At 40.7% G+C, this 26,723-nt stretch overlaps 1 protein-coding gene across 1 annotated transcript in view; it reads left to right on the top strand.

Annotated features, from left to right (window-relative positions):
• The first annotated feature begins 346 nt into the window (after positions 1-346).
• LOC126354654 (dynactin subunit 2) overlaps positions 347-26,723 on the top strand; it is a 41,211-nt gene continuing 14,834 nt past the window's right edge. The window contains exons 1-4 of the mRNA XM_050004430.1: positions 347-889; positions 978-1,049; positions 1,167-1,306; positions 22,371-22,482. Coding sequence (XP_049860387.1) covers positions 668-889; positions 978-1,049; positions 1,167-1,306; positions 22,371-22,482 — 546 coding nt within the window. The 5' untranslated portion in view covers positions 347-667. The remainder of the gene's footprint in view (positions 890-977; positions 1,050-1,166; positions 1,307-22,370; positions 22,483-26,723) is intronic.

The raw sequence follows: 26,723 nt of genomic DNA, 5'->3' as shown, positions 1-26,723 counted from the left end.
TAGGCGTATGTTGTGCGGGAACGAGACCGTTGATACAGAGTGGCTCCGAGGTCGGAGGAATTGCGGTTTGAAAGGCAATGAAAACCACAAGAAAAAATAAAAGTAAACACCGCAACCACAATTCATGTGTACCAAAAACTATTGCTTGAACGGCTCCACTTACGAATGAAATGTGATTCCCTTACACTTGACATTAAGATCGGATAGACTGGCAAATCCGCAAACGATGCAAGCTGACATTTTTGATAAAACAACTACGTCTCCACACAATTAAAGCACCAAATAGTATTTGGAATACTAAAATCGATAGTTATTTCCAACTGTCGAACCTGGACATGGACACATCAGAGAGTGACGTCACGGGGATATGCAGCGCAGTCAACCAGTGCTATAAATGCGGTGAACCCAACGTTTTGGGCTAAATAAGATGGCGGCCGTCGGCTTCCAGTTTGTGACATAATGACAACTCCCATCTTCCTTGTTACCTCCATGAATCCATGCTGCTTGCGGAGTAGCACAGTGACTGAGGCCGTTACAGCCAAATGCAGTAAATTAAGAAATTACATTCATTTAAGATAGACTTGTTTGCTCAATAGGAGTTGCGAAAGAAACGTTTTTTGTTGTTCTTCGGTTTCCTTTTGTTGTCTCTAATGCCGTTCAAATCACTATGCCAGTATTCATATTCGTCTCTGCAAATCGGGGAACAGTTGCCTTACTTCTCCACTACTGCGTGGTAGAGACTTGGTGTTTATTAGCCAAGGAGGTTATAACTTCTTTCTTCCAGCTAAGTTTGACGTTTTGTATGACGGTTATCTCTGAGTTACAGAGTTTTCGATACAGAAAACAGCTGGAAATGGCAGATCCAAAGTATGCTGACTTGCCCGGCATAGTAAGCTCACTGTATTTTTGATCCTGCAATAATTTTAACTACTGTGTTAAAGAATTGAGCAACTGTGTGATATGTCTAACTTTTGCAGGCATATGATCAGCCGGACGTTTACGAAACAAGCGATTTACCAGAATCTGACCAGAATGCTGCGTATTACGAGGTAATTCTGAACATGGGCCGTGGCAGCTTACACAGTGTGGAAAGCTTTACTTATGTGTCTGATAGTCTACAAAGTATACGTCCACTTGCTTTATTTTTTCCTTAACTTTCATTGTAGGAAGAGAGTGATTCAATCGAACGCCTCCACATCAGTGCGAATGAAGCTTTCACGAAATTTAATAGGAGCGTGTTGGATACCAATAATGTTGATTTCTCAGATACAGTACGGAAAACTTTGAGAACTGGATATAATTCAAGGTAATACACAGTACATGCATGAAATTTTACACACTATATTTTCTGTAATTTCTGCCTTAAATTGTTTGTGTGGTATGGTGTGATTCAGGTGGTAACCAGTAACCTAACCGATAATAGTTTACCCGTTTTAAAAATGAATCAGTACTTGCTCTTTTGAGTAATAATTGTTTTTTGCCAGAATCGCCCCAGGAACTATAAAGATCCATCAGCGTAGAGGATATTAAATATGTGCATTACTTTAATTTACTGTTCAGCGGACTCCAATTAACCTTATCTCAGTCTCTCCTGAAATCTGTTATCCCGCGTCCGGCCGTCCTGATTTAGGTTTTCCGTGATTTCCCTAAATCACTCCAGGCAAATGTCGGGATGGTTCCTTTGAAAGGGCACGCCCGACTTCCTTCCCTAATCCCATGAGACCCATGACCTCGCTGTCTGGTCTTCCCCAAACAACCCCCCAACCCAACCCAATCTCAGTTAAATCAAGTGCAGTAAATAAATTGCCCCGAAAAAATACATTTCGGTACATAAATCACAAGGAGGTAAGGAACTCTAATTTTTCTTCAAACAGTTTCTAGGCAACGTAAGTGTTGTCCCAATGGACAAGTGTGGAAACTACTACAAAATGAGGAACAGTTGTGAAGGCAGCTGATGTTTTTTCATGCAAGTTGCTGTGAAACAACCATTGTTAAAGATGGTGCAGCTTAAATTGTGCCTACTCCTGTGCAGTGGTGGAGTAATAGTATCTGATTCTGCAACTCTGAGCTGATGAGGAAGTAGCATAGACAGGACCAGATCAGTTAAGAGCTGAAGTTGGTGGCAGTAAGGTTATGAGTAGGGCTGTTGACTGGGTTGTGGTCAAAAATGTCAGTTCAGTAATGAGATTAAATAAACATTGAAGGTCTATTAATTTTACTCTATACATTTACAACTGATTCAATGTTTTGGAGATTATGAACAAAATTGTGGAGACTACCTAAGGAATTCGGGAACAAGATGACAAGACTGGGATAAAACTTCATGTTAAGGCTAGTAGTAGTAGTAGTAGTAGTAGTAGTAGTCAGAAGATTAAAAAGACCAAGAAGGTCCTCTTCCTAGGCCTTTAGTCATGTGTGGGGATTGTTGTAATACAGGTGTCTCTGTGTAATCAGTGCCAAGAACTGGTATTTTGAAGTCTGTGTGGGGCTAAGCAATGTCAGCTGTGATGTAGGCATGTGTGTGAAGATTTTGTTTTTCAGTCATTGCTTAGTGCTATTATAAAAAATCTCACCATCCTTATTCTTGCATTTCTTCAGTTTTATTCTGCAATTTATAACCAGTAAATTGTGGTCAGAGTTCCCACCAGCCTGCTGAAAATATTTTGCAGTCCAGAATTTGGTATCAAGATCTATCTTACCATTAATGTTCGATGCTCTGACCAGTAGAGTGCCATACATAAATGGATATTTTCTGCATTTAGAAATTTTAAATTTTAACATTGCCAACTATTTTTGTAGAACAGAATAAAAAATGGAGGAAGTTGCATATATGTAAAATAAAATAACATAAAAGAATTTAGACTGTACGTGCATTCAGTTTTGAAAGAAAATTTGAAATCTCAGATATGTAATTAGTGCTAGAAGTAAAGCTATTATTGCTGTATATTCATAGAGCTTTTGTCAGCAATATAAATGTCTTACTCAAACATCTTGGTCATGCTTTAGGGGAAACTCAAATTTACTGGGGAAACTGTGGTCTTCTGTGGAGATTCTCCCATTTATTTTTCTTAGAGCTCTCAGGGAGGAAAGTTCTTAAATATCATAGAAAACTGTGACTTGTATACAACAGTTCTGACATATAATGGATGCAGTGCCAGTGTCCTTGATTAGTGTGTGTAAACATTGCCAAGCACGAATCAGAAGACTTTGATACTGGCCAGAGCAGCCACATTTCAGATTCTTTTAAATCGCACATCATGCAGTTAGGAAAATGTTATTTATAACTTGTTCCTGATGGATAGGAATTGGTAATCAAAGCTAACTCAGTGCTCTGGAACAATTGTCTGAATCTTTTGAGGATTTTTCCTGTTACGGCAATGTGTGAAGCAGTATTGGCAATAAAGTTTTGCCAGAACATGACAATCCATGTCATTTACTTCTCCTTGTAGCTTGTTAATAATTTGTTTTTTACTGTTGGGCTGTTCATTGTGCCTCATTCGATATTCTGAAATGAATCGGCTACTCTGTCACCCTACGGCTAGCTACTCTATCGCCCTCTCATTCTCTTGCCTTCCCCTCACATACTCTGCCACTCCTACACTGTATCCATCCCACTTTCTCCTGCCCTCTTCATCCGCTTCCTCACTCCCCTCCCCTCCCCAGCCCTGGTCCATCTCCCCTGCTCTTCCACTGTCTTGTGCCCTCAATTCATAAATTAAACTTGATGATACAGAGAGTTGGATTGGCCAGAAATACAATGTGCATTCATTTTAATCACGTCTCTTACAATTTTGTTTGGCCAGAAATATTGTAATAGCATAATTCTCCATTTTATCTGTCAGGTTATTGGGTTTAATGTTTAGTTTCAACCGTACTTGTAACATCATAAAGCCTTAGAACTTTTTGAAGTGCATCACAAAATGACTGCACAAATACAAGACAGAGAGAACATACACACATCACTGTACAGGTCATCTCTCCAAATATTTATTTGCAGTAAGATTACTCCAGGCTCTTGACAAATGATTCTTGTACAGTCTCCACCTCCTTTGTTGGTGGTCACAGCCATCCTATTTTCTTTGCACCACATAAGTAGTCAGTCTTTTAATGTATTAGTAGACGCTGTATTACTCATCTTCACCTTAAAGGTCTATTATATATTTTCTTTTGTTGGTAATATTCAGGGTGCAGATGATGGAAGGTTCAGTTAATAACGATGAATCACTGAATGTGGGGTTTCTTACCAAAATTACTGTCTCTCAAACCGTTTTAACTACTCAGTTTTAGTGATTGCTTCTATGCCACAATACAGAATTAATCACTCGGCATTGTAAGTTGAGGAGTGTAAGAATGCAGCACAAATAATTAGCCCATATATATTAGCTAGCACAGACAACTGATGGCAATGAGAAACTCTTAATCAGCTATTCACTACCACAGTGCTACGCCAAGAGCGTCCACAAAACAATAATCACAGTTTCAAAAGTCATTGTCGTGTCCTTGACACATACTCTCTGGTAACACTAACCAATAAACTTATAAAAAGTCCCTAAATTTGACAGGCAGTCTGACAAGGGAAGATATAAGGTCCTCAGACATCACTACACCTCAAAAAATAAATTTCACTTGGAAATTTGTGATAACATAGTTTCAGTTTGAAATTAACAAGCAAAGAAGGGCACCAGCAAGTATGAAAGAGATGGTAGGTAAATATTAGATGATTATAAATTAAGTTACATAGGTTATATACACTTAAGAAATGTCACTACATGAAAATATAACTTCAAATAAGAAGTAAAAATGTTATCAGAGAATAATGTAGGGAATATGGTACTCAGGTATATATAAATGAAAAAAAACAACATTTAAATGTAGCAGTTACATGTGAAGGTAACTATGAATCAATAGGCACATTTTAATGGAAAAAGAATTAACTGTTTCCTCCCATAGGGGTACTCATAACTCTTTCATGAGTGCGTGCGTACGAGTATGGGGCCCCAAGCTGTTGCAGAACCTGCATACTTTCCTGTCTCGCAGTCTTGTATCTGTCTTTCCTTCTCTTGCTCTCTTTCTCATGATGGCCACCTTTTATGTCAACCCAGCTATTCCCTAGGTTCTGCTTTTATTACTTGGCCTATTCACTCACTACCTTTTGCCTGAAGTAATATTGTGGCCCCCTTCTGGGTTTGATCCCCATTTTCCAAATTTTTCTGTAGTGTGGATCGACTGAGAAAGAATACCTCAAATAGCAACTACTGCGTGCAGTGTTAGAGGTCACCTGAACACAATACCTTTTGAGCTCTTACTTGGTCTTCAAAGCCAACACAGTAATCAGTCCAATGTAGTGAGCTCATTGTGTACCCTGTAGTGTCAGCCCCCTGACAGCACAGGGATCACACTGTTGGTTTCAGTCCCCTGACAACTCAGGGATGCTGGTGCCTGAGCTGCTAGCTCCCCACATGTTCCAAGGAGTAGATGCCTGTCTTCGTGGAGTAGCAGGACTCCTGGCAACAGCCATTGTGGCAGATTGCCTTTGCTGCGAATGGGTGGCACCCATGGGGAGAGCCCTTGATTGGAGTAGGTGGCATCAGGGCAGATGTTTTACATGTGAAATATATTAAACTGTATCAAAACAGTGGCTGCTCTTATCCATCCATGTCATCACACAAGAATAGAAATTTCAATGTGCATTGTTATAACCCTACTACTTTACCAATCCGAGGTTATCCTGTGGGAAGAGGGACAAGCCTGATATGTAGGAGCGAAACATTTTCCCAAATATTTAGTGGATGTTGTAACTGATGGGGGTACTTTCACTGCGACAAACCCATTATTTTTTGTGGAACATACTGCACATAAATCTGGAGAAGTGAAATTTTTAGGAAAAATGTGAAATGGATTGCTGTTGATTCCAGCCTCTTCTGCTGCACAGTCAACAGCTTGTCAGACATGAGAACATCTGGGTGATGTACTAGTGACCATTGCTCCACACAAGACTTTGATTATTGTCCAAGGAATCATCTTCCAGTGAGACCTTGCACTACAGACAAGGAGCTATGGCTTATCTTGAGCAGTGAGCTTTTGGTGCTTGCACTTTGGTCATAATATCCTGCTGCTTGGTGGATCCAAAATGGGGTAACTACAGGTAATCACCCCCATGAAGTTAGTCCTTGTCAGCAACCACCTTTCTGTGTAAATTGCATGGATCATCCTCCACATTCATTAATTTGTGCAGTCTTCAAGAAAGAAAATACAGAAATACAGAGGCATGTAAAAAGTATGGATGCATACATCCTGTTGATAATATATCCAGTTACGTGAAAGTCACAACCATCACTCCCACTACATAAATTTTTTCGAAACCAGTTCTCCCACTACCCTCCCCTCTCCTGCAGTGCTGTCTTCAGAAACCACTTTCCGCACCCTCCTGGAGGGACACTTTCCTCCTCTGACGCCTACTGCTGACAGGAGTCCCTCACGAGAAATCTCTCCAGAACACCACAGATCAAAGGCATGATACCAGCCAATGGTTAAGTATACTGTGACCTGTGGACCAGAGCTGCCTGCTATTTGTCTGTCCCTACGCTCATTGCGCATAGGCCCTCCAAAGAATCCCTGCCACCAGTGCATCAATGGCTAAGAAGAAGAAGAAGAACAACTTGGACAAGGCTACTCCATTGTGTCCAGAGGTGTCAGATCCAGCCATGCCATTGGATCATGAACCAGTGCTCTTAGATAGGAGTCTACCTCAGTCTGTGACAGGTAGTGATCCTGGGGCATGACTAGTCCTCCGGACACATTCATGCCTATCCTGGACACCCATAATGTGTTCATTCAGTGGCATTCTACTGGATATTACTGTCACCTGCTGGAACTAACAGTTTATTTCCTTCTCTTCTGCAATTTGTGTTGCTCTACAAGAAATGCACTTCACTGGTGACCATCACCTAACACTCTGTGGTAATCATCCATCCTGTCAGAACCATGTTGGTTCTGAGAGGGCATTTGGAGGGGTCATACATTATTTTGCACAGGTGTTGTCAGTGAGTGGATTCACCTTTGTGCCACGGTGGAAGCAATAGTGGTGGGAGTGCAAAAGACGCACAGGTGTTGTCAGTGAGTGGATTCACCTTTGTGCCACAGTGGAAGCAATAGTGGTGGGAGTGCAAAAGACATCAGTGTTCACCATTTGTAATATTTATCTACCTCCAGACAGCCCACAGCCCACTTACTTACCTTGAGTTGAGTACCTTAATCAAAAAAACTCTCTGCCCCTGCCCCTACTTTCCTCTTACCTGAGGATTTCAATCTGCACTGCCCCTCTGTGGAGGAATACAACTTTATCTGGTAGAAGCCTTCCACATGACCAGCTTCTTACCAACCAAGATTTCTCTCTCCTCAGTAGTTGTACTCATACCCATTTCAGTGTCTCCCAAGGCACCTTTTCAGCTACTGATCTGATGATTTCTTTCCCCCACTCTTGTGGCTTTACTGCACCATCTTTGTCACAGCAATCACTTCCCAGTAATCTTGTTGTTTCCTCGCCACCACCAAATGGACCAATTACCACATTGGGTTCTTTGAAGAGACATATGGCAGTTGTACGCCTCAGCTGTTACCTTCATCCCATTTCTGCCAGACTGCATAGATGAGGTTGTGCAAGATGTCTCCAATGTGATCACCCCGCTGCTGAAACTGCTATTCCACTTTCTACAGATTTCTCCCCCCCCCCCCCCCCTGCCCTCTCCCCCTCCCATCAGCCAGTGTCATGGTGGGCAACACACATTGTAATAACTGTTTAGGATCACCAAAGAGCCCTGCAGTGTTTCAGGTGACATCCCTTGCACCAACCTTGTGACTTTTAAGAGACTTTGTGCCAAGTCTTACAATCTAATTGAATGAAGGAAGGTGGAGTGCTGGGGGTGCTAAATCTCCTCCCTGGGAATGTATGCCTCTTCATCCCATATGTCGACAGAGCTCTGTGGTCTTGTGGGGTGCCCATGGTCAATAGCTGTTTCGGGTCTTATCCTTCAGGGTGGTCTTTGTAACACTGTTGGTTCTTGCTGAACACCTTGTGACCCACTTCATGGCAGCATTGGTATCTTCTTTTCCAGCTATCTTCCTGCTGCAAAAATGACAAATTGAAGACATCCCCCTATGTTTCACTCCCCTTAAAGCCAAATCATGCAATGAAACATTCACTCACTGGGAACTATTTCAGGCTCTTTTGTTGTTTCATGATGTAACCCCAAGCCTTGATTCAATTCATAATCATATGATCCAACACCTGAATATTACTCAGAGATTACATCTGTTCAGGGTCTTAAAATATTTAGCTCGGAGGAGTCTTCCCTCCTCAATGGTGCGATAGTATAGTCATCCCAATCCTTAAGCCAGGCAAAAACCAAAAGTATCATGACAGCTACCAACTAGTTAGTTCCACCCATGGGCTCTGTAAACTACTTGAAAGGATTGTTGTCCATAGATTATGCTTGCGTTCTTGAGTCTAGGGGCCTTTTGCCCCAGTCCATCATGCTTTCCAGGAAGGATGATTCTCAACTGATGATCTGGTCCAGTTGGAAATAACAATCCGTCAGGCTTTTTCTAAACCCCATCATCTCATCAGTTTTTTTTACATACATAAAGCATGTGACACTGCTTGGTGCCATCATATTTTACTTACCCTCCACAACTGGGGATTTCGAAACTCCTTGCAAGTGTTTATTCATCAGTTTTTATGCCACCAGCTGTGGGTTTGAGTTGTTACTTCATTCAGCTCTCCACACATCCAAGAGAATGGCATCTCACAGGGCTCAGTCCTGAGTGTCAAATTTTTCCTAATTGTTGTCAGTGGGCTGATGACCTCTGTCGGGCCACTGATCAACCCTGCACTGTATGTTGACAATTTCTGCATTTAGTACAGCTCCCACTTAGTAGCCTTGACTGAATAGCGGCTCCAAATCACCATCCAAAGGGCCTCTCCATGCACCCTTTCCCATGGTTTCCAATTCTCTCCTGCAAAAATGCAGGTCATGCAACTATCATTATTCACGGCACATCCTTACTCAGAACTCTACAAGGGTACTTGTCTCTTGGATGTTGTTGCATAATCCAGTTTTTTGAACCTCCTTTTTGATAAAAAGCTGACTTGGCTGCCTCCTATTTGTCAGGTAAAGTCTAATTGCATGCAGAAATGACACATTCTGTTCCTTGCCCACATCTCTTGGGCTGCTGACCCCCTACTCTTCTCCATATTTATTGGGCCATGGTCTCATCCCAACTGACCTGTTGTTGCCAGGGAGCTCGTCTCCCCCACAGACTCCTCATACTATGCCAGGCAGCCATGTCTGGCCACCATCTAGTCCTTGCAGACTCTGTTGGGCAGCACCCCCTTCTCCTTCCACCACCTGTACCTTGCTATTTGTCCTCCTTCCCCTCTACAATCAAGATTGCTGCTTTTTCTTCACATGACACCATTGCATTCTGGCTGGAGAGTGGTCAAGAATGTGTGAGGTGTGCTTGCTTGTGTGAATGAGTGTGTGTTTCCTTTTCTGAAGAAGGCTTTTGCCAAAAACTCAGAATGTAATGGTCTCTTCATTGTGCCTGTCTGTAACTCAACAGGTCATCTTTGCAGTGAGTAGCAATCTATCCTCTTCATAATATTTGCATAATATTTGTGATATTCCAGTCTGGACTTTCCAGTGTTTGTGAAATGTTAGCCAAGTTACTAATCTTTACACAAACCTGATGGCTCTCAAACAGAAGAGGTGTGTCCCTGATCTGTTCTCACTTGATGAGTCCTCTGCAATCCCGAGACCTAGCAGAATACCCTGTTTTCTCTGCAGAATCAGGATAAATAGATGTCATTTTGTTGGGTACTAAAGCATGTTGGAATCCCTGGTACAGAGATTGTAAATGTAGCAGCCAGGTAGGCTTCTGATGGAAATTGAATGACTTCATGTGAGGGCCCCCTGCAGTCTGTGTCACTGATAAATACATTCATTAGTATGCGTAAAAGTGGCTGCAAATGACTGAAAATAGTCTGGGTAGTTATACTGGCTACTGGACCATGTCTGAATGTCAGCCAAAAGACATTTTAGCTGAGCTTCATGTCAGACACTGTCCTTATCTTCCTTCTGTTTCACAGAAAAGCTTCTGGATTACCCTGCACCGGGCATAATTTTAGTAGTTGCCATATTTTGACAATGTTGTTTGGACCCTCACAAGAAGTCATTAAGTAGGCCGTCTGGAAACATGCTCTCTCTTTTAAGTAATCATCAGTTGTGTGTACTACATGCTTCAAAGTGTTATTTGGAATCAGAGCTATTCTCTCTTGTTAGACATTGGTAGCTACTTCCTGAGGTATTGTTTTTGTCCAACCGATCTAAATAAGCAGTATTTTATGTGAGAGGCACATAATTGTACAGTTTTTTGTTGCTTAGTGGTCTATAAATAATTTTGAGTATATAAAAAATACCTCTGTGTATTTTAAGATTTCATTATAATTTTTTACCTTAGACAAGTGTTGGACAGGACTGACATTGGTTTCGTTTTTGGGAAGGGGGAGTGTGGGGTTGCAGCTGTGGCTCTCGCTCAAGGCCCTAACATACAGTGTATCTTATTATCAGTGTTGTCAGACACTTCAAAGAAGGCTGATAATATATTTCTCTGGTACACCATTGCAGTAATGTGATTTTTAAAGAAAGATTTTTTCCCCCATTTCTCAAAATGTACACATTCATATTCATCTAGGGCACAGATAACCTTGCAGTTAAGTCCCTCAAATCACCATCATAGATTGTTGTAGCAATCCGGAATCCATTTATTCTCCAACTTTTCAGTGGAATTTGGGAACATAAACAATTTTAAATTATTCTAGATTCAAAGGGGTTGGCAGAATAAAGTGCTAATGCACAAGTGTATTTTGTGTTACTGTTTTGTCACATGCGTGGTTAAATCCAAAGATATTGAGATAAATACAATAAGACAAAACAGTTTGCATAATAGACAGCATTATTAGCAGTACATAGGAAATTAAATGTTACATTCAAGTGAGAGTTGCATTCCGGTCACCTTTAGTAGTGGTCATGTGTGTGTGAGGTGTGCTTATTTGTGTGATTGTGTGCATGTTTTCTTTGCTGAAGAAGGCTCAGCCGAAAGATGTAATGTGAATAGTATTTTCATTGTGTCTATGTGCAATTCAGTGGGTATTTTTTTTTTTTTTTTTTTTTTTTTTTTTTTGAGAGTAGCAATCTCTTTTCCTAATACTGTTGATTTACCCACATGTAATACATTCATAAATGCAACAGGCAATTGATAAGACTAATTCTTACCAAACTAAGGATTAGCACTTTGCACCAACCCCTTCATATGGAAATATTCATAATTTTCAAATAAAACTTGAAAGACATAATGACATAGTGTCATCTCTTGGTGCAGAGGTACAGTACTGGCAAGTTTAGAGTATTGGCTGCCATTATTACTATTTTAGTATATGAAATAAATGGTCCACATGGTAGATATATCAGAAACTGTTATGGTAGCTTTATTAGAAACTGTTATTAAACACTATAGCATACAAAAATTATTTGTAAAAGGAATTGTAAATACAATTAAGGATGTGACATGCTGAACAGTCAATACTCATTAGTTAAGGCTCTTGTGGACCAAGCTGAAGTCAGTGTTTGCTGTTGGAATGGATTGGTGAGGTGAATAGCAACTTAGTTGGGTGATGAAATCAAAATTTTACTCAAAGGATTAAAAATAGGTAGCAAATGGATTACAATGTTAAAAGGTGCTGGCATGTACAAGTACCAAAATATATGGGATTGTTTCTGCAGATGCTTAGCAAGATTCTGTTGACTACAAATATGGCCAGCATCACGTATGCCAGGGGTGTGTGTGTGTGTGTGTGTGTGTGTGTGTGTGTGTGTGTGTGTGTGAGAGGACTAATAATCACATAAACTGAACTCGTGCATGCCCTGTAAGCATGGAAGTTGGAAAGTGCTAGTGATTAATTTGTTGACATTAACAATGGTGCTAAAAAGTTTAGCTATGGAATCCGAAACCACTTGTTCGTATTTTGCTTAGTGATAAATATTCTTTAAAATGAATAGTTACATGAAAAAATGAGTGTGTGTGATAAATTTAAATTCCTTGATGCAAGAATAACTGGTTTACATTGCCTCACTATCAGTTTTGCTATAACTATTTGTTTTGCTCTCAGGCACAGGCTCATAAGGTCTGTGTTTGGGGGTGGGGGTTGGCATTACCAAATACAATTTTAATCTCATTACATGCTTAATAAAAAAAGCCATGAGAGTGCATGTGGTATGCTTCTTTTACAATGAAAATATTTAACTCTGTATAGTTTTCTGATAGACTGTTCTCAGCATGTTTTCTGGTCTTTCTTTTATACAGTTGGTGAACAGCTGAATATGAAGTGCATCTTAGTTTTCTTTGTTGAAAAAAGAATTGGTCCCGAAATAATTTAATCCCCGGCCCTCCTCCGCCCCCCTCTCCCAAAAATTCTGTTTTAGGATCTCCTCACATGTCTAGTGGTGTAATTAATTTATTAGTTAAACTTTATAGGATTATTTTAGTAAGTTATTAATAGTTCTAACAATCTGTTCAACTTAATCCTTGTTTATGAAGTAATGAACTGTCAGTGAGGGGCAACAGTGGCTACACACTGAACTCTTAAATCAGTGACTCCTTGGGTTCCTGAACGACTTTGTGAATTCTGTAATAAATCCTTTCAATATGCCTTGACCTGTTCTCAGTACCAAACTTGTTCAGTCCTTGCTTAAGTTTAGCATCCATTGACATCTGGGACACCTTATTCCCACCATGCCACAATCTCTTCTTCTCTCTTTCTCTCTATTTTTATTTTTATTATGCGGTTATAATCAACACCTTGAGAGAAGTGTTTGACTCTCTTCAAGTTAGCAAATGCTTTACCAAAATATTTAGGTTTTGCAGATGATAAAAGTATCTACTCTGTTCTAGTCTGAAATAGTTAGCAGATTAGTGTTGTGAGGTAATCAGTTCTGAAAAGCTAGTGTAAAATCATGTACATTTTCAGATTTGTCATTAGTGACAATTACTTCATTGGTATATTTCACTGATGACAGTGAGCTAGTAAGTCGATCGCTTACTGACATTACAATATGAAAATGTCTGCAATATGAATAAAAGTGGGCAAGTTAATATAATTTGCTAAAAATTAGTACACATGAAGCGATCTCTTTAAGAGCAAAGTGGATAAGATAGCACTGCAACAGCTTTATTATTACAGAGTTCAGTTATGGATTATATACACCCTTTAAAGTGAATAACTTAGTTCTGCAATCACTATTGCTTTCATTGTAGTTTATTCATTTTGTGCTTTGTGAATTTTTGTTGAGCATTTCATGTTAATACATTACATGTGATGTTTTCAATTGTTTTTTGTGCAAGGGCTTGCAGAAAAGTAATGCCTCCAATTTTTTTTTTTCTTTTTTTTTTTTTTATTCTGTGTCCAATTAGTTGAGGTATTACACATCATGCATCTTCGCTGATGCAAGTTGCAACCCTCTGCCACTAGAGGATTCTGAACTGTATCATGTAATATGGCGATTTTTAATGTAAATATGTCGGCACGTGGGAAACAGTGCAATAGTGTTTCTCACCACAGGTAACATGCCTACATTTGAAATCCATAGAAGAATGAAAGCTGTGTATGGTGACTATTATGACATCAGTATTGTGCAACTGTGTTTCATTTGTACTCGTAATGAAGGAAACAATGGTTCTAACCTCAGTGTGTGTGACAGAGCTCAAAGTTGGATGACCATGTACTTCAGAGTCTCTTCAGAATTAGGTTGATGAATTCATCAAAGAAAATTGTCAGATAACAGATACAACTATAATGTAAGTGTGGCTAATCAAAAGAGGGTATAGAGATCATCACTGCAAAACTGTGGAACAGGAAACTGTGTGCACGGTGGATGCCTGGAATGCTCACTCCTCACATGAAACAATGGAGATGGGACATGTCAACAATTTCTTTTGCATTTTTGAGGGTGATGGGTTCCTTAACAACATTGTGACTGTTTATGAAGGCTGGGTTCGCCATTTGACCCCAAAATTGAGAGCATCTGTGGTTTTCTGCCACAAAGGATCACTAGTGCCAAAAAAGTTAGATCATGCCATCAGCAGGCAAAGTCATGCTCACAGCGTTCTGGGACCTTCACGGTGTGAGTTGTGAATTCATGCCTAAAGGCACTACCAATAACTCTGAAAGGCACTTTGTCATTGTTATAAAACTAAAACGATGAGTTTGAAGAGTTTGTTCACACATGGAACACCCTCTCCTTCAGCATGAAACCCCCCCCTCCTGGGGGTCCAAGGGTTAGATTAGGCCTGATGTATTACTGCCTGTCGTAAGAGGCAACTAAAAGGAGTCTCACACATTTCAGCCTTTGTGATGGTCCCCTGTAGGATTTGACCTCCATTTTTCAAAATTTTCCCGAAGAGCGAGCCAGTTAGTGAAGGGCGCCTTACATGGTGCATTGTGTCCATTGTGCATTGAGATCTTTAGCCCACTTTCTTGTCATCACATTGCAGTCCCGTCCATTCTCCATCTCTTCGGCGAGGACACCTTCCTGTGTGCACTTTCCACCATGCCTATGCAGTGTTACTTTCTGTGCCGATGACCATGTACTTCTTAGCACCTGATATGCAGCACGGTAGCCAGTCCATTGTGGTGGGGCCACTGTGTAACCTGTTGGTTGTAGCCCCCTGACAACACAGGTAGCACTCTGCTGATTCCTGTGCCATTAACTCTCCACATATGCCAAGGAGTAGATGCCCGTCACCCTGGGGCATCAGGACTTCTGGCAATGGCCATCGGGTGGCCTTTGCTGTGGCTGGGTGGAACCCAAGGGGAGGGCCCCTGGTCGGAGTGGGTGGCATCAGAGCGGATGTTTCTGTTATCATCATGCCTCATAAGAGCTTAAATATGGTCCAGGGTATTATATTTCAGAATGACATTCTTTTTCCAGTCTGATGACGATCTGCCTGCCAATTTAGAGCGGCAAGGTGTTGATTTCATCCGTCGTGTCCATCGGGGTCCAAGGGATAACCAGGTTGCCACTGTTGCCTTCATCTTGGCCTTCGCGGGTGACACATCGCCTGAGGAGGACAAGGTGATGGTATACCACTGTGACGTCAAGCCATATGTCCCTCCCCTGATGTGGTGCTTTAAGTGCTGGAAGTTCAGCCATATGTCTTCCGCTATAGTTCCAGCTCCACCTGTCGAGCTTGTGGACGTCCATCACATCCCAATACTCCGCGTGCCCCACCTCCCATCTGTGTCAACTGTGGAGAGCATCAGTCACCTTGCTTGCCAGACTGCAGGATTTTACAGAAAGAGAGAAAAATCATGGAATATAAGACCCTGGACCAACTGATCTACACTGTGGCTAAGAGGAAATTTGAGCACCTACATCCTGTGACTATGACCACCTCACATGCCGCCGCTACGAGCACAGTTGTTGCCTTATCAGTTCCTCAAATTCCTGTCGCCTCTCAGAACTGGGAGACTACACCTGCTCCCTTGATGGTGGGGGGCACTTACCTCCCTGTTGCTCCTGCACCACCTACTTCAGGAGCAACCCCCAACTGTCAGGGATTTCAGTCCCCACTTCTGAGCCAGAGAATCTCACTTAGGTTAATCCCTTTACAGGTTTCTGCTAGTGGGAAAGATGACACCCACCTGTGGCTTAAGAGCTAAAAAACAGCTGGTCGTAGGGCTTCACGCTCATCCTCAGTCTCGGAGACTGATTCATTGAAGTCCTCCCAGCATGGGGAAGCCCAAGGAACAGCGCAAGAAATTGAAAAAGATCTCCAAGAATAAAGACCTTTATGTGGCACCCACACCACCGCTACCTACAAGCTGTGTGTCTTGATGTGGGGTGGAGATTCTGGCGTACACTGTGGACCTGGATGTTGCTGGACCCTCAGACACTATGGCTATAGACTGCTCAGACAAAAAGTTGGTGGCAGCAGGTGACCCTGAGGTGTAACTGCCTCAGTGAATGTTCAGTTCCTTCCCAGTCTCATGACGATGTCATCCTTCAGTGGAATTGCGGCGGTTTTTTCCACTGCCTGGCTGAGCTACAGAAACTGTCAAGCTTTAGCTACAGAAACTGTCAAGCTTTACACTTGATTTCTGCATTGCCCTCCAGGAAAGCTGGTTCCCTGCAGTGCAGATCTTTGCCCTCTGTAGGTAAAGGATATTACAGGAACTGTAACGACCATAATCAAGTGTCAGGTGGAGTTTGCGTTTATGTCCTAAACTCAATCGGTAATGAAACTGCCCCTTCAAACCTCTCTTGAAGCTGTCTCTGTCAGAATATGACAACACAGGAAATAACTGTCTGCAATGTATATCTTCCTCCAGTTGGTGCAGTACCCCTGAATCTATTAGCTGCACTGATTGGTCAAGTCCTTAAACGTTTCTTACTTTTGGTAGATTTTGATGCCCATAACCCCTTGTGGGGTGGAAATGTGCACGTTAGCAGAGGCAGAAATGTCAAAAAAAAATGTACTTTCACAACTCTAGATCTACATCTACATTCATACTCTGCAGGCCACCTCCCTTTCCTGTTCCAGTCGCATATGGTTCGGGGGCAGAACGACTGTCTGGAAGCCTCAGTGTGCACTCTAATCTCTCTAATTTTACATTCGTGATCTCCTCTGGAGGTATAAGTAGGGGAAAGCAATATATTAGATACTTCATCCAGAAACGCACCCTCTCGAAACCTGGCGAGCAAGCTGCACCGCGATGCAGAGCGCCTCTCTTGCAGAGTCTGCCACTTGAGTTTGTTAAAAATCTCTGTAATGCTACCACGGTTACCAAATAACCCTGTGACGAAACACGCCGCTCTTCTTTGGATCTTCTCTATATCCTCCGTCAGCCCGATCTGGTACGGATCCCACACTGATGAGCAATACTCAAGTATAAGTCGAACGAGTGTTTTGTAAGCCACCTCCTTTGTTGATGAACTACATTTTCTAAGGACTCTCCCAATGAATATCAACCTGGTACCCGCCTTACCAACAATTAATTTTATATGACCATTCCACTTCAAATCGTTCCTCACGCATACTCCCAGATATTTTACAGAAGTAACTGCTACCAGTGTTTGTTCCACTATCATAGAATCATACAGTAAAGGATCCTTCTTCCTATGTATTCGCAATACATTACATTTGTCTATATTATTGGTCAGTTGCCACTCCCTGCACCAAGTGCCTATCCGCTGCAGATCTTCATGCATTTCGCTACAGTTTTCTAATGCTGCAACATATATATATATATATATATATATATATATATATAGTGAAAAGCAATGGTCCCATAACACTCCCCTGTGGCACGCCAGAGGTTACTTTAACGTCTGTAGATGTCTCTCCATCGATAACAACATACTGTGTTCTGTTTGCTAAAAACTCTTCAATCCAGCCACACAGCTGGTCTGATATTCCGTAGACTCCTCCTTTATCAGGCGACAGTGCGGAACTGTATCGAACGCCTTCTGGAAGTCAAGGAAAATAGCATCTACCTGGACGCCTGTATCTAATATTTTCTGGGTCTCATAAACAAATAAAGCAAGTTGGGTCTCACACGATCGCTGTTTCCGGAATCCATGTTGATTCCTACAGAGTAGATTCTGGGTTTCCAAAAAAGACATGATACTCGAGCAAAAAAACATGTTCTAGAATTCTACAACAGATCGACGTCAGAGATATAGGTCTATAGTTTCGCGCATCTGCTCGACGACCCTTCTTGAAGACTGGGACTACCTGTGCTCTTTTCCTATCGTTTGGAACCTTCCGTTCCTCCAGAGACTTGCGCTACATGGATGTTGGAAGGGGGGCAAGTTCTTTCGTGTACTCTGTGTAGAATCGAATTGGTATCCCATCAGGTACAGTGGACTTTCCTCTGTTGAGTAATTCCAGTTGCTTTTCTATTCCTTGGACACTTATTTCGATGTCAGCCATTTTTTCGTTTGTGCGAGGATTTAGAGAAGGAACTGCAGTGCGGTCTTCCTCCGTGAAACAGCTTTGGAAAAAGGTGTTTAGTATTTCAGCTTTACGCATGTCATCCTCTGTTTCAATGCCATCATCATCCCGGAGTGTCTGAATATGCTGTTTCGAGCCACTTACTGATGTAACGTAAGACCAGAAATTCCTAGGATTTTCTGTCTAGTCGGTACATAGAATTTTACTTTCAAATTCACTGAACGCTTCACGCATAGCCCTCCTTACGCTAACTTTGACATCGTTTAGCTTCTGTATGTGTGAGAGGTTTTGGCTGCGTTTAAACTTGGAGTGAAGCTCTCTTTGCTTTCACAGTAGTGTCCTAACTTTGTTGTTGTACCACGGTGGGTTTTTCCCGTCCCTCACAGTTTTACTCGGCAAGTGCCCATCTAAAACGCATTTTACGATTGCCTTGAACTTTTTCCATAAACACTCAACATTGTCAGTGTCGGAACAGAAATTTTGTTTTGATCTGTTAGGTAGTCTGAAATATGCCTTCTATTACTCTTGCTAAACAGATAAACCTTCCTCCCTTTTTTTATATTCCTATTAACTTCCATATTCAGAGATGCTGCAACGGCCTTATGATCACTGATTCCCTGTTCTGCACATACAGAGTCGAAAAGTTCGGGTCTGTTTGTTATCACTAGGTCCAAGATATTACCTCCACAAGTCGGTTCTCTGTTTAATTGCTCGAGGTAATTTTCAGATAGTGCACTCAGTATAATGTCACTCGATGCTCTGTCCCTACCACCCGTCCCAAACATCTGAGTGTCCCAGTCTGTATCTGGTAAATTGAAATCTCCACCTAAGACTATAACATGCTGAGAAAATTTATGTGAAATGTATTCCAAATTTTCTCTCAGTTGTTCTGCCACTAATGCTGCTGAGTTGGGAGGTCGGTAAAAGGAGCCAATTATTAACCTAGCTCGGTTGTTGAGTATAACCTCCACCCATAATAATTCACAGGAACTATCCACTTCTACTTCACTACAGGGTGAACTGCTACTAACAGCGACGAACACTCCACCACCTGTTGCATGCAATGTATCGTTTCTAAACACCGTCTGTACCTCTGTAAAAATTTTGGCAGAATTTATCTCTGGCTTCAGCCAGCTTTCTGTACCTATAACGATTTCAGCTTCGGTGCTTTCTATCAGTGCTTAAGTTCCGGTTCTTTACCAACGCAACTTCGACAGTATTGTAGTTGTAATTGTTGTAAACAATTACAATACTGATTGCTACTGGGTCCCCGCATGTCCTGACTTTGCCACGCACCCATTGAGGCTGTTGCCCTTTCTGTACTTGCCCAAGGTCATCTAACCTAAAAAACCGCCCAGCCCACGCCACACAACCCCTGCTACCCGTGTAGCCGCTTGTTGCGTGTAGTGGACTCCTGACCTATTCAGCGGGACCCAAAACCCCACCACCCTATGGCGCAAGTCGAGGAATCTGCAGCCCACACGGTCGCAGAACCGTCTCAGCCTCCGATTGAGACCCTCCACTCGGCTCTGTACCAAAGGTCCGCAGTCAGTCCTGTCGACAATGCTGCAGATGATGAACTCTGCTTTCATCCCGCTAGCGAGACTGGCAGTCTTCACCAAATCAGATAGCCGCCGGAATCCAGAGGATTTCCTCCGATCCATAGCGACACACATCATTGGTGTCGACATGAGCGACCACTTGCAGATGGGTGCACCCTGTACCCTTCATGGCATCCGGAAGAACCCTTTCCACATCTGGAATGACTCCCCCCGGTATGCACACGGAGTGCACATTGGTTTTCTTCCCCTCTCTTGCAGCCATATCCCTAAGAGGCCCCATTACGTGCCTGACGTTGGAGCTCCCAACTACCAGTAAGCCCACCCTCTGCGACTGCCCGGATCTTGCAGACCGAGGGGCAACCTCTGGAACAGGACAAGCAACCATATCAGGCTGAAGATCAGTATCACCCTGAGACAGAGTCTGAAACCGGTTCGTCAGACAAACTGGAGAGGCCTTCCGTTCGGCATTCCAGAATGTCTTTCGCCCCCCTGCCACAACTTGGTGAAGGCCTCGCACTCTACACAGGTGAGGAATCGGCCTCAATGCAGGCAGTATCCCGGGCAACCACAGTCGTAGTCCGATCGGGGCATGCGTGGGACGAGCTGGCCGTCCCCGACAAACCCCCATCCGGACCCCCAGCATGATGCCCACTGGCAACAGCCTCAAGCTGTGTGACTGAAGCCAACACTGCCTGAAGCTGGGAGCGAAGGGATGCCAACTCAGCCTGTATCCGAACACAGCTCTGCTTCTTAAATACTGGGACCCCAGGACATGTCGGCATCTCAGGCAACGAACTTGCTGACAGGCTGGTCAAACAGACTACGCAGAAACCACTTTTGTAGATGGGCATCTCTGAACTTGACTTGTGTTCTGATTTACGCCACAGGGTTTTTCGCCTTTGGGAAATGGAATGGCATAATAGTACACACAACAAATTGCATGTCATTAAGGAGACTATGAATATGTGGAAGGCTTCTATGCAGGCCCCTCGCAGGGTATCAGTTGTTCTCTACTGGCTCTGCATTGGCCGTGCATGGGCGACCCACGGTTACCTCCTGTGCTGGGCAGACCCACCTGAGTGTCAGTGCGGCACATGGTTGACAGTGGCCCATATCCTGGTGCACTGTCCCTCTTTTACTGCCCAGTGATGAAATATTGGGTTACCGGACTTGTTGCTGCTAATTTTATCTGACAATGCCTCATCGGCTGATTTAGTTTTACGTTCTATTCATGAGGGTGGGTTTTATCATTTGATCTAAGTTTTAGTGCATGTCCTTTGTGCCTCTGTTTCCTCCACACTAGTGCTTCTAGGGTGGAGGTTTTAATGTGTTGCAGAGTGGCTGGCTTCTCCATTTTTATTCTCGTGGTCAGCCAGCCATGGTAATCTGCTGTGTTGTTTTAATCTCTTCATACTGTTTCTTGCATTTCTGTGGTTTTCTTATCCCCTTTTGTCCATTTACATATATGTTGCCCTTCATCAATCTAGTGATTTTCCCTTTCATTCTGTTTTGAGTTGTCAGTGTCATTTGTTTTATTATCACAATTGTGGTATTGTTTTATTCAGAACAAGGGACTGATTACCTCATAGTTTTGTCCTTTCCCCCCCTCTTTTAATCCAACCAACCAGTTTCAGCATGACAATACCAGACCATACAAAATTGCTGCAACAATCCAGTGCCTTGGGTTCACTGTCATCAGTCATCCTTCATGCAGTCTTGACTTGGCCTCATCCAATTTTTCATCTCATTTGTTTCCAAAACTTAAGAACACCTTTGAAGACTTCAATTTGATTGTGATGAAGTGATCCAAGCAGAGGTGAGGTTGTGGCACCATCAACAAAGTCAAACATTCTACAGTTATGGTATCTGCAAACTGGTCTCTTGTTGGGAGAAATGTGTTTGTTCGTGAGGGTGACTTATTTATGAAGTATGTAGACATGATGAATAATGATGTAAAATGTTAATTAAGTTCGTCTTATTGAAAAAGCTATATTTTCACATAAATCCAGAGGCCTTACTTTTCAGCATGCTCTCATAAATTTTCTGTCAGGATAGTGATTTATGATTAACTAGTATTTAATGTGTTGTGTATTCCGCAGTGAACTTTGTTTTTAGGATATTTTATTCTTATAAACAGTAAAATTCAATATTTATATGACTGACAGTCCTGCATACCAATACAGCTTTAGTCTGTACAGTATAATGTAAATTTATAGATCAGTCATTTTTTGAAAACCAATATAATTCAAATCAGTTGTCACTCTTGTTGCTCGTAATTTACATGATGTTGATGTTTGTGAAAATAAATTTGAACAATATAAGGTGGATAAAAAGGATGAATACCATACAACATATATCCATGATTTGTTTTCATTACCTTTGTTAGTATATAGCTTGACAAATGTGAATCACTAACTTCAAATTTTCTAATGGAGTATTTTTTTTTAGTTTCTGCAAAAATTTGTTATGCCATGTGATCAGTGTTAGGCAATTCCATTAGAAAGCATTTGAATTTGTAAAACAGATGTCATAACTTATAACAGTACTGTAATACTTCATAGTATGCTTGATCTGAATATTGATACATAAAGTGCATTATATCAGCTTGTGTGTTGTTGTTTTGAAATAAATAATAGATTAAAGCATTTAGGATTTTCATTAATAGAATACAATTTGTAAGCCACAATGATTTCAGTGAATGTAGTTGGAGGGCTATGCTGAAGTTACATATGTTTTCAGATTGAATGAATTGGAGCTAGCTGGCATGGGTGAGAAGGAAACTCCATTCCAAAAATATGAACGTCTTCAGTGTGAAATGAAAGAACTGCTGGAAGAAATATCACAAATTCAGGTTAGAAATACTGTATAGCCTTCATTTCCAAATCCAGTAATAAAAATTCTCTCCCCCATACTGCGTAATAGGTATTAAAAGCTGAACTGTTATTCAAGAACACTTTTGTATTATTGTAATAAAGCTTAGAATAAATAGTTACATCCCTCATCATGAAATTACTTGCACATTTGTTTTTATAAATTCATTTACTGTTGATAGGGACTGCAGTGTGATGATACTACAGATTTTCTGTGTTCTGTGAATAATTTCATGGAATGTAGATAGATATTTTACTCCGTGTTGGTGTTTCTTGCCAGTCCATCAAACTGAGCTTGAGAAGAAAGATTGCCTGTATCCCTTTGCGCAAGCTGTTAGTTTCCACTTATCTTCATGCCCTGGGGGGATCAAATAGTATGAGCTTAAGAATATTCATGGTTCCACCCCAAAAATCCATAACCCATTCCTTGAAAATTTTGTAGGAGGATTGTGCAAGATATCTCCTTAATTGTTTGTTGTTTTTTTGTTTACACACATACTTTGAAGAGCAATAAAGTTCATAATGTTCAGGTGCAGAGTGGAGCCTGTCCAGGATAGGCAAGAATGTAGGCATCTGAAGGGAGATTCTTTAATAAGAGTTAACTAAATTTTGACTCGGTATGTTCTTTGGATGGAATGCATTTGAGTTCACCCAAGTTGGTCCATTCAGGCAATCGGCCAGTCAAGGTGGTCATAGAGAAGATGCTACTTTTAGCATCTGAACAAAGCCTGAGAATTAATGAGAGTAAGAGCAAGATCACATGCTGGTACCAAAGTGTGCATCGACACTACTGACAAAAAGCCAGAAGCCGACACGATTCCTCTCCAAAGTTCATTACTGGCTACCCACAGCCGTGCACAGGAACAAACTGTGCTGAACAACCCTACTTGGCATGTATACCACAGCGAACTGCACTTGAACATAACATGGCAATGCATACAAAGGGGGTACGGCTGAATTCGCCAGATGAGCTTAAAAAATAAATAAATGGCTCAAGTAACAATTACAGTTAGTCATTTGTAACACTTGTAAGACTAATGTTAGAGGATGACTTGGAGAAAATGTTTCAAATTAATGTGGCCTTCGGATACTGGGACTAAACTCTGCAAGCAGATTTTTTTTTTCCCTCTCAATTGCCTTTAATCAAAAGTTCTAAGCATTGAAGGACATGAAAAAAAAAATGAATTGAAACAAATATTAAACCTTTTGACATTTAAACTTCACTGTGTCATTAGAAGTGGGTTGAATTTTTGAGATCACTTACTCAATGTTAAATCTGCAACATATATACATAAAAAAGAACTGAGTGAAACAGTACTAACATTGTGAATATTGCTAAAATATTAAAATTCTTGAGGGTTATGGCACCGATAACATTATATTTATGTGAACAGTCTTAATGAAAATGTGAAAAGAGTATAAATATTCATCTGTTTTCTCAGAACATTAACAGACAATAGAAAACTAAGACCTATTGAGGTCAGTTCTTAAAAACCATTATTGTAGAACCTAACACTCAAAATTATATTAGCACAATTATTTTGTAGCAATTCCATGGAAATAATTGTTAAATTAAAATTCAGCTTGGAATCTGTGCACCAATTAAGCTAATAAGTTTCCCACAGGTAAGACCCTAACTTGAGTGGAAAAATACTACAGCAGTGATTTAAATCCCATGGTAAGTTGGTTAAATTTTAATTACCGGTGACAACTAACTGAACTCATTATATGCTGAGAGTTACAATACAATGGGGGTCTTGATCTGACAAAAGTAAGTTCCTTTTTAATCACCATTCATAAGTACAAAAGACAAGATTATTTAGAAAGCATATGACCATACTCATAGCGATATAGTTCTGGATATAAACAAACATAGGTGTTAAAATATGCCTGTGTACAAACCAAAATTCAGTGTCTGAAATTAAACTGTCATGAAGTTAAATTGAAGTACATTGTGGTGTTAAAGTTGAACAGTAAAACACACAAATGCAGTGTAATAGGAATCAGGAATCATAACTTCAGGAGTAGTGAGAAAATTATGCATAAACATAAGTGTTGGTGCTTTTTGAAAAATAAGTTATTAGGAGGTATCAACGAAAGATAATTTGTTCTGTGAAAGTGAGTGAAGGTGATTATGATAGCCAAGCAAATTTTAAAATGTATGCGGCATATACATGGTGAGGATCACTGTTTTTCAAATAAAATACAAAAGTTACACTAGCAGGAGGATAGACACAAAACAGCCATAACTGTTAGTGACACTTACATTGTTATCACACACATATTTTTTGAAGTTGTGTGACTGATGAAAGGAGACATAGTTATCTTTCATTACTGAAAACTTGTTCGCTAAAAGCAGCACACTTAAATTCATGTGATGATTCAATTGTAATAATGGTGTCAAGTCCAAAGGAATGAACTCTTAGTGCTGCCGCAATAAAATAGGTAGGTTAACACAAAAATAATTCAGTATCATAGAACAAATGTAAAAGTAAATAGGTGTTCATAGCCTGAAATTATTTTAAATACTAAGGAAAAGTGTAACACTACAGATTTAGCATTGAGACAAATTTTATTCATTGTAAGTACCAGAAGGGTGAATTTCAGAGAGGAGAGGGATTCAAGGAAGGTTTACAATACCAGCCTACAGTTGCTCCTAATAATTGTGGTTAGTAATTGGGAAAGGAGAGGGGGATGGAGAGAGAGTGAGAGTGATATCCACTGTTGGATTAAGGCTGCCTCTCTGCCTCTACACCAGACAGAAATATCATTTCAATATTGGTTTGCAGAAGGCCAGAATATACAATGGTTATTAACTAGTAGGAAGTGTAACCAGCGCCATGTCATGAAATTTCAAAACTATTTCACCATTAGCTGGTGATGGTGATTTGTAAGAGTGGCTGCGTAATAAGTCATTTCTCGTGAAACTGGGATCCATTTTTGTCTAGAATCAAAAGTATAGAATTTTAATTATCAAAATGACATGGATTCTAAACCTTCCATTTCATTCACATTGGAAGCTAGGTTTTGAAAACACACTTCATATTAGTGAAAGCACTTCATGCCATAGTACTCATCTGTTTGTTTTTTGTCAATCCTATCCTCCTTTTAAATTTCCCTAAATAGAAAAAGCTTGTTATATCATTCTATTATGAAAAAGATAGATTGCTCACGTGTAGTGGAGATGTTGAATTGCAGACAGGCACAACAAAATGACTGTAAGTAAATTCAGTGGAAAGACCTCCTTCTGAAAACACACACACACACACACACACACACACACACACACACACACACACAGTGTCTGTGGTTTCTGAGGCAGCAGTCATGCGTGAGAGTTGTTTTCATGAATGTGAATGTATGTGGTGTCTTTCAGAAAAAGGCCTTTTGTCCGAAAGCTTACTTGTTTAGCAGTCTCCCCTGTCTGCAACACAATGTCTCTACTATATGGTGAGTAGCAGTCTATCCTTTTCATAATTTTGTCATTATTCCATCCTGGATTTTCCATTGTTTGTTAGATGGTTCTATTCTATTATTAATTTATACTATTTCCTTTTTTGATTTGATGGTTATACATTATTTTTAATCTCTTTGTAATGGTTTTTCAAGTGTACTTGATACTTGTTTTGTGAAATTATTCCTTTGTTGATGAAGCTTAGCTATGCTTGAACAAACAATAGAATATCATCATTAAAATGTAGGTAGTTACAGTAGGTTCCATTTTCGCATGTTGCTTCTTCACTTTCCCAGTTTAGAGATTTGGAAACCACCTCTAGAGCTGCTGAGAGAATTTTTGATGATTTAAAAGCTGTAGCATTGATGTATATAATCTCCAGTATGCTAACATAGGTTGAGTCCCTCCCTTGTTTCTCAGAAGCTACGAATTTTGGGCAAAGCTGTAATCCATACATATTGCTCTATTGTATAATTTCATTCAAAACTTTAAAATGGCCCATTGTGTAATATTCACATCTAAAGCCATCTTGTTCCTTTGCTTGATTAAAACCATGTGTTTTTATCATGAGACTGGTGATGATTTTAGTGAGTATCTGGTCCTTTGGGGGGAAGGAAGCGAATAAGTTTTAGTCTCCTTTCTTGTAAAGAAAACACAAATTGTGATAAATATACTGACTAGCATTGATGTTTACAGCTGTTGTATTCAGCAGTTCTAGGTCGTTTGTAAAATGAAAGTTTCACACGTATTCTCCGTATCAACTGTTCA

This window comes from Schistocerca gregaria, chromosome 3, assembly GCF_023897955.1.
Source record: "Schistocerca gregaria isolate iqSchGreg1 chromosome 3, iqSchGreg1.2, whole genome shotgun sequence".
Classification (NCBI taxonomy): domain Eukaryota; kingdom Metazoa; phylum Arthropoda; class Insecta; order Orthoptera; family Acrididae; genus Schistocerca; species Schistocerca gregaria.
This window is presented reverse-complemented; position numbering and strand designations above follow the sequence as displayed.